General features: G+C 37.7%; 1 protein-coding gene across 16 annotated transcripts in view; it reads left to right on the top strand.

Annotated features, from left to right (window-relative positions):
* The window catches only part of Bcas3 (BCAS3 microtubule associated cell migration factor), a 481230-nt gene that overhangs the window by 51093 nt on the left and 417406 nt on the right, over positions 1-12731 (top strand). For all 16 annotated transcript variants that reach the window (XM_090351166.1, XM_090351162.1, XM_090351164.1 and 13 more), the window contains exon 7: positions 991-1063. In XM_090351166.1, coding sequence (XP_090207292.1) covers positions 991-1063 — 73 coding nt within the window. The remainder of the gene's footprint in view (positions 1-990; positions 1064-12731) is intronic.

Raw genomic sequence — 12731 nt, 5'->3', positions numbered from 1 at the left:
ATCAATATTAAAGTATGTTTGAACAAGCATATACTTTTTACTTTATTGAGTTGGTTTTCTTTTGATCTTGAACATTGTGTGTGTGTGTGTGTGTGTGTGTGTGTGTGTGTTGGCAGTATTGAAGCTTGAACTCAAGACTTGGGCACTAACCCTTAGTTTTTTTTTTCTGATAAAGTATGGCACTTGATCACTTGAATTACAGCTCTATTTCTATTTATTTAATTTAATTTTTGATGATTAATTGAAGAATCTTTCTTATTAGATATGGCAGTCCTATGGACTTTTCTGCCTAGGACTTTGAATCATAATTCTTCAGATCTCAGCTCTTGAGTAGTTAGGAATATAGTTCTGAGCTATTCGTACCTGTATATCTTAAGCTGCATTTACTTTACCTAATTTTAGGTAGGTAATTGGTAGGGGAGCATGTTGATTTTGTTTTTGATCCCATGGAGATTGAAAAAAAATTAATGTTACTTTAGTGTGTTCAATGTCTTAGTATTTTAATATTTTATTTATTCATTTAAATATTAAAATTATATCACTTTACAGTGAATGAATTTCTCCTATACACATATATATTTATTGTATATATATTCATATGCATATACATATACATATATGCATATACAACATTGGTGCTTGAACCTAACTGCATTATGTATGCTAAACAAATGATTTCCCACTTAGCATTAACTACCCTGTTGTAAGTAATTTGAAAATAGAAAATAATGTGAGAGGGACGGGGAAGGTGGCTTACTGGTAGAGTGCTTGCCTAGCATGCATAAAGTTCTGAGTTTGATTCCTCAGTACCACATACTTAGAAAAAGCCAGAAATGGTGCTGTGGCTCAAATGGTAGAGTGCTAATCTTGAGCAAAAGAAGCTCAGGGACAGTACCCAGGCCCTGAGCTCAAGCCCCAGGACTGGAAAAAAAAGGAAATATTGGGAGATAACTTCTTACAGTTTATATTTTGTTTTATGTTCTCTAACAGGTGCTCAGAAGTGTGATAATTTTGCAGAAAAAAGACCCCTTCTTGGTGTTTGTAAGAGTGTTGGATCTTCAGGGTAAGGACATTCACTGAATCATCTATTACAGATTTGTAACATTATTCCAGAAGAAGAAAATTGGTATTTCAAAATCTCTGTAGACATAATATTGTACTTCCATACAGAGAAACAGATATATTACAATATATTAAGGATTTTCTGTACCAAGTTCCTAAATTTCAATTTCTACTGCTTTTTTTTTCTTATTCAGAATAACAAGGCAAAATAAACCTAGCAGGCTTGGTACTGGTGGCTCACAATAATGCACTTATTACTTGAGTAAGAAAAAATTAATTCAAAAATTGGTTACAGCTGTGTGCTTGTGGTTAACACCTAAAATCCTAGCTATTCAGGCTGAGATCTGAAGATCTTGGTTTAAAGTTAGCCTGGGCAGAAAAGTCCTGGTTGAGACTGCAAGTAATCACTCAAAACTGGAAGTGGCGCCATGGCTCAAGTGGTAGAGTGTTAGTCTTGAGCACCAATTGGCTCACGGGATAGTCCCCAGCCCTAAAACCAACAAGAGAAATAAAGTAGGGGCCAGGGGTTTGGCATAGAGGTACAGTGCTTGTCCAGCATGCACAAAGACCCGGGTTGAAGTCCTTGGTGCCACATACATAGAAAAAAAAGCTGGAAGTGGTGCTGTGGCTCAAGTAGTAGAGTGCTAGCTTTGAGAAAGCCCAAGGACAGTGCCCAGGCCCTGAGTTCAAGGCCCAGGACTGGCAAAAAAAAAAAGAATGTATGATAATAAAATAAATATAGGAGTAGATCACAATGTGTTCTTGAAATTACCATAGCTGCTCAGGAGACTGAGATCAGAAGATCAAGGGAGAAGCCAAATCCTTACGACCTTTAACCAGAAAAAATGCCAGAAGTAGAGTGGGCTCAACTTGGCACCAGTTATGAGCAAAAAAACTGAGTAAGGCCCTGAGTTCAGTTCCTAGCACTGCACTTGAATGTGGGTGCACACACACATACACATGTATATATACACACAAACATTTAAAAAAAGGCCAAATGATGATTTTCAATGAGAAATGGGTCTTTTAGTTTATGTGTTTCTACTACAGTAACTTTTATGATTTTTTGATATTTATGATCTTTTTTATGATCTTTTAGAAGTTACTGCTGATGGTAATAATGACATTAAATCATATAACAAAAATTATTATTAGTGGCCTGGGTGCTGTCCCTGAGCTCTTCAGCTCAAGGCTACCACTCTACCACACTGAGTCATATCACCACTTCTGGTTTTCTGGTAGTTAATTGGAAATGAGTCTCATGGACTTCTGTGCCCAGGCTGGCTTTGAATTGAGACCCTCAGATCTCAGCCTTCTGAGTAGCTAGGATTATAGCTGGGAGCCACCAGTGCCCAGCTTAACAGATAGTTCGGCTAAACTGTCTTTTTTTTTTTTTTTTTTTTTTTTTGAGTAGTGGTGGGGTTTGAACTCTGGGTCTGGGCACTGTCCCTGAGCTCTTTAGCTCAAGGTTGTTGCCCTACCCCTTGAGCCAGAGCCATGATGTTATGGATTCAAACCAAAGCATCCACGTTCTTAATTCAGTGCTGGCTGCTTTTGCACTAATAAGAGGTCCATGGTATAATTATTTGTCATGATGTCAGATGTTTTCTCTACTTTCTCTGTATATAAAACAGAATAAAATTATTAATTCAACATGATCCATCATTTTTTAGTTTCCCTTCTTTCCTTTTGTTTACCTTCTAATAACATCACAAATCTTGGTCTACACAAATCATATAATTTCCAATTGGTGGATCAGCATTCCAAACTTCCTGTTTATAGCATCCTCAGTGACCAAGAGTCACATTCTTTCAATGTAACTCCTCCAGTATGACAAGGATTTGAGATCTCAAATGGCTACTTAATCAATCTCCTTTACTTGAAATCTTAGCTGCAAGGAACATTTTGCAAATGATACGACTTTGTTAGTAAGGAAGATCAAAATGAATATTGGGCTGGTACCTAATACTCTGCCAAATGCTTTCATTCATTGTAAGTATTTCATTTAGATCATGGGGCTTTGGGAAAGGGAAAATGTGTTAATAATACGGTATGTTTAGATCTGAATTTGCTATGTATGAAACACCATGCCAGCTTTGGACTAAGGATTTAAAAATATGAAAATCAGATTCATTTCTCCCAGGAATATTACTGAAAACAAAAAATATGTCATCTAAAAAATAAACATGAGGCCAGGAACATGAGGCTTAGTGGCAGAGGGCTCCCTAGCATGTATGAAGCCCTGGGTTTGATTCTTCAGTACCATATAAACAGCAAAAGCTGGAAGTGTGCTGTGGCTCAAGTGGTAGAGTGCTAACCTTGAGAAAAAGAAGCTTAGGGACAGTGATCAGGCCCTGAATTCAAGTCCCAGGACTGAAAATAAATAAATAAAAACATGAAATAATGATGTATAATAAGAATTCAGAGAAAGGAGAGGGAAGTGTGAACTGGTTAATAATAGAGGTCTCATGGAGAAGAGCAATATAAGCTTGATCCTAAGGAATGAGAAATATTGCAGTAGATATAGATGAGTAAAAAGGACTTCCAGTTTGTGTTATAATGTTATATGGGAGAAAATATACTTAGGAATAGTGAGAAGTTATGACTTAGAGCTGAGACCTTTTATAAAATGTTTATATTGGTTCTAGGACTCAACAGAGTCAGAGTCTGCGAAGTTTTACTCTTAAACAACTGCTAAACTATGTACAGTAACTGCCAATCTGGGATTCATGCCTGACACTATTCACATCCTGCTGTTAACTTTTTTTTCTCTGACTCTTTGTTTATTTAGGTCTTGGAGACTAAGGAAGGTTGTAGAGAATAGAATCTTTCTTCCTGTGGTTGGGAGGTATTCATTTCCTTTGTGCTGTTATTGCCTTCAACTAAGTAGCATTGTTGATATTATTGTATGGATTAGTGCCTCTTTCAACATATGTGAAATACTTTATTGAGCCCAAGATCCTTTAAATTGTCATTTGTTTCTCCCTGCAGTTTTAATATATATTAAGGTGTTAAATTCTTGCCAGGTACCAGGGGCACATGCCTGTAATCTTAGCCGCTTAGGCTGAAATCTGAAATCTTGATTTGAAACCAGCCTTGGGCAGGAAAGTTGACGAAACTTTTACATGCAGTTAAGCACCAGAAGAAACAGAACTAGAATTAAGGCATAAGTGGTGGAATCCTTCAACCCAAATGCTCAGGGACAGCGCCCAGGTCGAGAGTTCAATCCCCAGGACTGGCCAAAAAGATTCTATTTTAAGATTCTATTTTTTTTTTTGTGGGTCATGGGGCTTGAAATTGACCTGGGCATTGTCCCTGAGCTTCTCAGCTCAAGGCTACCACCCTACTCCTGGGCCTGGGCGTTGTCCCTGACTTCTTCAGCTCAAAGCTACTGTCCTATCCTTGAGCTAAGTCCCACTTCCCCTTTTCTAGAGATTAATTGGAGATAAGAGTCTCAAGACCTTTTGTGCCTGGGCTGGCTTTGAACCTTGATCCCTCAGACCTGTTTCCTGAGTAGCTAGGGTTATAGGCATGAGCCACCATGCCCAGCTAATGTATAAATTTTTATTTTAGTAAACCCAATATTGCCTTTTGAACGAAGAGATAAATTAGCCTGAAAATAATTCCAGTTTTTTCTATTTTATGCTTAGAGGCTAACAGATTGCACTTAACCTGAAATATAAAACATAGGCATTGATAAGAATAATTTGCCTTTTTTTTTGGTATTATAGTGTTGGTACTGGTACTTAGCTCATTACTTTGAGCTCTCACTTGGCTTTCTTGCTCACGGCTGCTGTTCTACCACTTGAACCATACCTCTAGTCTATCTTTTATTCCCTCACTGATTAGTTCTGAGGTCTTTTCTTCCCAGGCTAGCTTCAAATTTTGATCCCCAAATCTTAGCCTCCTATATGGGAGTACATATGTGAGTTACTAGCACTCAGCTTATCTTTTGGATTTTAAGAATCAGAAAAAAAATATTTTTGTCAGATGGGTACATACTAAAATTATTAGTGACCATTAGACAATTAGCTTAAGTGTTCCTGAATGAAAGCAAACCAATTTTAATAGCTAAGTAGGAGCAAGTATTTAATATCAAAATTAAAGGCCACGCATTAAATTGAATACAGTTACTTTCTTTTATTGTTACAAATTACCTAGTATTATCTTGTATGGGACAAAAAGTGTATGTGGACTGATATTTGGGATTCTGTTATTTTGTTGTTGTTGTAGCAGGGATGAACCCAGCGCTTCTGTACATACTCTGCCACTGAGCTACATCCTAGACAAAAGTAGAAGATAAACATGGTGTTTTGGTCAAGCAGTTGGATTGAAAAAACCTTAAACTTTTGTGTAATGTTTAATAATATTTTGCTAATTAGATAATAGGTTATATGGCTTTTCTTTGTCATGAAATGTACTGCTAGTCTTTACATGGATTTCCTGGCATATTCAGTTTTAACTGATTAAAAAATTTTTTTTTTTGCCAGTCCTGGGCTTGAGCTCAGGGCCTGAGCACTGTCCTTGGACTTTCTCAAGGCTAGAGCTCTACCACTTGAGCCTTAGCACTACTTCCAGCTTGACCCGAGGAATGGGTTTTCAAGTGCGTGCTGGGCAAGCACTAAACCACTAGGCCAAACGCCCGGCCCAGTTTTATCTGATTTTTATCCTCCTGTGTTTGTGAAGTCTGATGTAATCACAGACTAGACCAGTATTATTAAGACCTTTTGTCCCCAGTAGTTCTTTAGCATGGAATTCAAGTATCAGGTCTTCTGCTTGACCTTCCCTCTGTTATGTTCTAGCCATTTTGTGGGTATTCTGGACCTTCTTAAAGCATGTGCCTTGGCTTTTTTGATTGTTTTTACTTTGTTAAGAGTGGGTTTCTGCATTTTGGGTATAGAATTTATACTGAGGTCTGCAAAATTGGCATAAAGATTTTTAATGAGTTTGGTCAACACATTAGGTGATTCAGTATAAACCGAAATATTTCTGGTTCCAAGCATTTTGGACAAAGGACACTCTAGGAAAACCTTAATGGAATAAGATGAACATGACATTACTATGACTTCTTTATTATCTTTTTCCTTATGTGGCTTAGAAATACTCTCTACATATCTTGTTATGTTAACCTGATTTTAGTTAGCAAGTGCCAGTAGGATAAATGTATAGATGTATCATTTTTTTACCCAAGCTTACTTAATCACTTATGGCAATTTTTACTTTTTAATGTGAGGTTATGGCATGAAGCCAGGGTATTATATACTTGTCTTACATTTAAGGTTATTTTAAAACATGCAGAAGACGAATCTTAATAGGAGATAAGATTGTTATACTAGCAGAAACTAATATCCACACGATTTCGTAAAATTGTGACATGGGAATGTTGTTTATATGTTCATTTAAAATATAATTTTTGAATTGTGGACACACCTATGTGATATGCTCCAGTGGCCCACACTGAAGGAATGTTGGTTTTATATTTTAATGAATGCATTATTTACTACTCATTTATGAAAATCTATGCTATTAATGTCTTGGATGGAATCAGATAATGTACTCAAATTGAGTAATTTGAGAAGAGTCTATACATAGTAAAATGTGGGAGAGCTGAAAATGTTATTTGTAAGTAAGGAGTGAGAGCTGTTAACACAGCTAACCGTTACGGGAAAGATGTTACTATGGCCTCTGGTAGATCCAGCATACTTGAAGTTAGTAGGGGTTTTCCAAATGTGTTCTTGTTTTTCTGCATGTCTTTCAAGGGTTAAACATAGCCAGAAGCCAGGGCTGCATTCTGAAGGTTCGAAAAAGCCTGTGATGTTGTCCACACGGTCAGCCCCCAAGGCAAGGAAAGGATGTTGAAAATGCCAAATACATTTTTTCTGCCAAATTTCACACTAAAATTGACACATAGATTTGTTGAAAATTTATGCAATGTTGTAATGTAATTAGAGCAAAAATTCAAATAAAAAAATTAGTACATTAAAATGAACTGTTAATGTGCATAAATATACTAGTCCATAAAAGATAGATCTTTAATGTAAGGTAAAGGTGCCCTGAAGGACTGGGAAATATGTCTGATAAAATACTTTTGTATTGAAGCTTTCTTTCTTATATCACTGTTGTCATGTAAAGGTAGCACAAAAATGGAGCCAAGAAACTTTTATTTTGTAGGTGGAAGCCAGTTCCTTTCCAGTAATCTAGCTTTATGAGTAAAGTCAGGTCAGTGTATCAGCACTACCACCCATCCAGCCCATAAAATGTGAAAAGTAAAGTGGTATTACTAATTTTGTTTTTTTGTGTGTGTGGGTCATGGGGCTTGAACTCAGCCTGAGTCCTGTCCCTGAGCTCTTCAGCTCAAGGCTACTGCTCTACCCTTGAGCCAAGCCACACTTTTGGGTTTCTAGAGGTAAATTGGAGATAAGAGTTTCAGGTCCTATGATCAAGAAATCTAATAACAACAGATGCTGGAGGGGATGTGGCCAGGAGGGATCACTACTACACTGTTGGTAGAAGTGCAAACTCGTTCAACCACTATGGAAAGCAGTATGGCAGTTCCTCAACAGACTAAACATAGAGCTCCCCTATGATCTAGCAATTCCACTACTTGGCTTTTACCCAATCATCTAGAAACAAGGACATAATAAATCCACTAGCGCAACGATATTCATTGCAGCACTATTTACCATAGAAAAAATATGGAACCAACTTAGATGTCCCTCAGTTGATGAGAGGATCAACAAGATGTGGTATTTATACACAATGTTCTTTCTGCTGCTGTCAGAAAGAACAACATTGCCCCATTTGTAAGGGAATGGAAAGACTTAGAAAAAATCATATTAAGTGAAGTAAGGAACATAGGCTGAATGGTTTCCCTCATCTGTCGTAATCAGTAGAAACCTTGGGCTCTCCTAGCAGAGATTTACAATAGAACAAAACCTAGATACATAAGGACATATAGTATGATGCTAAATGAAAGGACTTCCAGGATCTAGAAACAAAAGCCATATAATGAATAATTGGTGTCCTTAATGTACTATGTTATCTCTCATCTCTTTTTGCTGCCCCTTGGTTATCTCATATTGTTATAATATTTCACCTTGTTATCTGATATATTGTATACATGCATTTTTGGTTATTGAAATAGGATAGGGAAGGGGGGAAAACAAGATGAGGGATGGGGTGGGGCGAGGGAAATGGGGACATGAGCCACCAGATGCCTGGCATTGGTGTTCTATTTTAAACCAATGTAATTCCCACTACACACAATTAACCACTTTGGCAGTTTACGACGAGTACCTCCCATATTATAAATATCATTTTAAGTTAATGGCCTTTATCTCCTCTAGTCTTTATATGGTATATTAGGCGATTTGGATATTTGATGTTACACTATGTTTATATGCACAAATATTTGTAAATACCTGTAGGCTTGTAATTATGTGGACTGTACTTGTTTTCTTTTATTTTTAATTAATTAATTTTTCAGTGGTTGTGGGGCTTGAACTCAGGGCCTGGTTCCTATCTCTGAGCTCTTTTGCTCAATGCTAATGTTCTACCAATTTGAGTCACAACTTTCCTTATAGTTTTTGAGTAGTTACTTCGAGATAAGAGCCTCAGGGAAATTTTCTGCCCTAGATGGCTTCAAACCCCGACCTTCAGATCCAACCTCTGAGTAGCTAGGATTACAGAGGTGAGCCACCAGTGCCCTGCTCTGTTTTTCTTTCTTTCTTTCTTTCTTTTTTTTAAAGTTGTATGTATGTATGTCCTGGGCTTGAATTCAGGGCCTGAGCATTGTCCATGGACTTTCTCAAGGATAGAGCTCTACCATTTGAGCCTCATCATCACTTCTGGCTTTTTTTTCTATGTATATAGTACCAAGGAATCGAACCCTCGTCTTCGTGCATGCTAGGCAAGCACTCTACCACTAGGCCAAACTCCTGACCCTGTTTGTTTTCTTATTAATTCATTATGTATGGTTTTATTTAGCTGCATTTTGATAACTACCTTATGCACATTATTTCATTATACATGTGCATCTTACATAGAGATATAATGAACTGGATATCAACATGTTTCCAAGAATGGCTTGCTTTTTTTTTTTTTTTTTTTTTTTGCCAGTCCTGTGCTTGAGCTCAGGGCCTAAGCACTGTCCTTGGACTTTCTCAAGGCTAGAGCTCTACCACTTGAGCCTCAGCACCACTTCTGGCTTTTTTCTATGTATGTGGTACTGAGGAATCGAACCCGGGTCTTCATGCATGCTAGGCAAGCACTTTAACCACTAGGCCAAACTCCCGGCCCTGTCCTTGGGACCTTCTTAAGGATAGAGCTCTACAACTTGAGCCACAGCACCATTTCTGCCTTTTCCTGTGTATGTGGTAACCGAGTAATCAAACCTGGGTTTTCGTGCATGCTAGATAGGCACTCTACCTGTAGGCCAAACTCCCAGCTCAAAAACTGGCTTTTATTTAGGCTTCAACCTGAACTTTTCTTTGCTGCTAGGATACAGGCTCATGGCTGTATACTTGGTTTATGTCTTTATATTGATCATAAAGAGAAAAAGCTGAAAGCTTAGGTAGGCTATCATCTGCTGTAGTCACTAGATGTCACAATGTCATGTTCAGCACCAAGGGGTTTTTTTTTTTTTGTCATCAGTCATGGGGCTTAAACTCTGGGCCTGGGCACTCTGTCCCTTGAGCCACAGTACTACTTCCAGTTTTCTGGTGGTTAATTGGAGGTAAGAGTCTCATGGACTTCAGTGCCCTGGCTGGCTTTGAACTGTAGTCCTCAGATCTCAGCCTCCTGAGTAGCTAGGATTACAGGTGTGAGCCACCATGTCCAGCTTGTCTTTGCTTATTCTTGTTACTGTTACAGAATACCACAAACAAGGCAATTTCTTACAACCTTTAGGTTGCAAATTCCGAAGTCAAGGTGATGGCAAGTTCTGTGTCCATTGAGAGGCTTGTCATTATCTCTTATTGCCAGAAAGGCCTAGAGTCTTCCTCTCTTTGACTTTAATTTTGTTTGTTTGTCTCTTTATCTGTTTGGCTTTCTGCTACTCTAGGGGAATGTTCTACTACTGAGTCACAACCCCTTAATCCTATTTTGAAGACCTCATACCCTTCTACAGAAAATGGAATATCTTGTTGCTTACCTGTGATTCCAGTCTTTACAAACTGGAGGTGGGAAGTAAATGGAGGTCAGAAGTATCATTATCTGAGGCCTACACAGGCCAGAAACAAAAACAACACAGGAGACTCCTTGTGATAAATAACTAAAAACAAAAGAGGCTAGGGGCATGGTTCCTGAGTTTGTAACCTCAGTACTGTCAAAAAAAGAAGTGCCCCTCCTTTTAATACTAGCACTGCTGATTAGGTTTCAAAATAGAAATTTTAGTAACATTTTTAAACCATAGTGGCTGGTAAGGCAAGAAAGAAGAAATTATTATTTTTTTGCCAGTTTTATGTCTGTATTATTTAGTTTAAATTGGTTAAGAACAAATGCACTACAAATTTATTCAAATGGAAACATCTCTAGCCATTTTACTATAAAATATGTTTTAGGCAGCACTATTGTAAAGGTACATTTTCAAGAGCTTTATGTAGTTATTATCTTAACCCAGCACTGTACCTAATACTTATACTGGGAAATGGTAATTTATATTCCCTAAAGAAGTTGGTATGTGTATATGTATACAAATTTACATACACGTACTTCCGTCTCCACACGCAGACACAGATGTGCGCCTATCTTTAGTGAGGCATAATTGAAACATGATAAACTGTGCATACTGAAAGAATACAGTTTGATAAATTTTGACATCTGTATATAGCCATGACGCCATCACTCCAATCAAGATAACAAGCATATCCATCACCCACAATAGTTTTTTCATGTCCTGTTGTAAAGTATCCTTCTTGTCCTTCTCTCAGTAAGAGAAGCATAGGTCTCTGAGTAACACTGAAATCATCAAGTTGTAATAAACTTAGAGATTCTTTATTTTCTAGCTTTAAGTAACTTCATTACAGTGTTAAACAAAAGTAAGAATCAGAGGTTTTTCTTCTGCTGTACAACTTTACTTTTTAAAAAGCAAACTTCTTCATCTAGAACAGTTCATGAAAGTACGAAAGGACTTGCCGTTTCACTGTGTAATCATTTCAAAACAACAGTTTTTTTAGCCACCAAAAAGGATGCAGTCTTGACATATAAATAGAAAACAGATTGAGTTTTTGGCTGATACTGCTATACTGGTTTAAATGTTGGTTCAGTCAACTTCAGGCTTAGATTACAAGATTTGCAAATTAAAGGAAAACCAAAGGGGAAAGAACATCTGCCTAGGTTCTGACTTTGTGGAATTCCATACAGGCATGCTTATTCTACTTGTGGAGCAGAGCATATGCACAATGAGTAACCCTGAAAAGGATCACTGTTGTGTTGTGATTCTCTTAAAGACGCAATTGAGGTAGATAGGCAATTCATTATGGAGAACCATGACAGTTTCCAAATGACTTGTTTTTGAGGCATAATTTGGCAAGATACTTTTTTTGGTGTTGTTGTGACAGAGCCTCTTTATGTTACCCAAGCTAGTCTCAAACTCTCAGATAGAAGTGATCTTCCTGCTCAACCTCCTGAGTAGTTGAAACTACAAATATGTATACCTGGCAAGGTAATTTATTGATACATGGAGGGAATACATGCTTCCTAAGACTCCGTAGTTGTGTTACTTTAGGATTTGTTTGTATCCAAGTATTGGGATTTGATTTAAGAAAGGTAATTTGCTTTAACTAACATTTAAATCTGTTATAATCAAAGACTATATGGATATAATTTACTGAGTAAATTATAACAGCCTCCATAAAGTCTAAAGGATTCTTGTCTACTACTGAGTTGAGCATACACTGTGCGTATGATTTTAAAACGTTCCCTACAGATCACCTAGCCTACCATTTAGATAGAAATCTCAATTGCTTGATTTGAATGCTAATGTCCTTCCTTATTCAAAGAAAGGCCTTTGTATTCTTACAAGAAATACTGAGAAATACTGCTTGGTTTGTGTCAGCTACTACAGCAATAAGCCAAGGCATTGTTTATTACATGAGGGGAAGAATAGAGGGGTGCCTTCAGAATTACAATATAAAGTAGGGAAGAATTACAATATAAAGTCAGTGATATTGATAAATACATTATGTGCAGATCAGTCCTTGGCAGCAAGGAGCTACCTAGCCCATAAAGTTGATAGGATCAAAATTAAGAAACCTTGAAGCTGGCTTTCAGAGCTCCTCCAGAAAAAAAGAGAAACTAGGTCTGGTGGCTCATGCCTGTAATCCTGGCTTTGCAGGAGGCTGATATCTGAGGGCAGAAAAGTTCATGAGCCTCTTACCTCCAGTTAGCCACCAGAAAATAGGAAGTGACACTGTAGCCTAAGTGATAGAGTACTAACCTTGAGCTGAAGAGCCCAGACCCAGAGTTCAAACCCCATGACCGACCAAAAAAACAAAAACAAAAACCTTGAAGACAGGGCTGGGTAGGTGACTTAGTAGTAGAGTGCATATATGAAGCTTTGGGTTGGATTCCTGACTACCACATAAACAGAGAAAGCTGGAAGTGGTGCTGGCTCAAGTGATAGAGTGCTTGCTTTGAACAAAAGAAGCCTCAGGGACCATGCCCAGGCC

The sequence above is a fragment of the Megascapheus bottae genome, chromosome 17 (assembly GCF_031878675.1).
Source record: "Megascapheus bottae isolate mThoBot1 chromosome 17, mThoBot2.hap1, whole genome shotgun sequence".
Taxonomy (NCBI): Eukaryota; Metazoa; Chordata; class Mammalia; order Rodentia; family Geomyidae; genus Megascapheus; species Megascapheus bottae.
The sequence above is the reverse complement of the archived record's forward strand: the minus strand, read 5'-3'. Positions and strand labels throughout refer to the sequence as shown.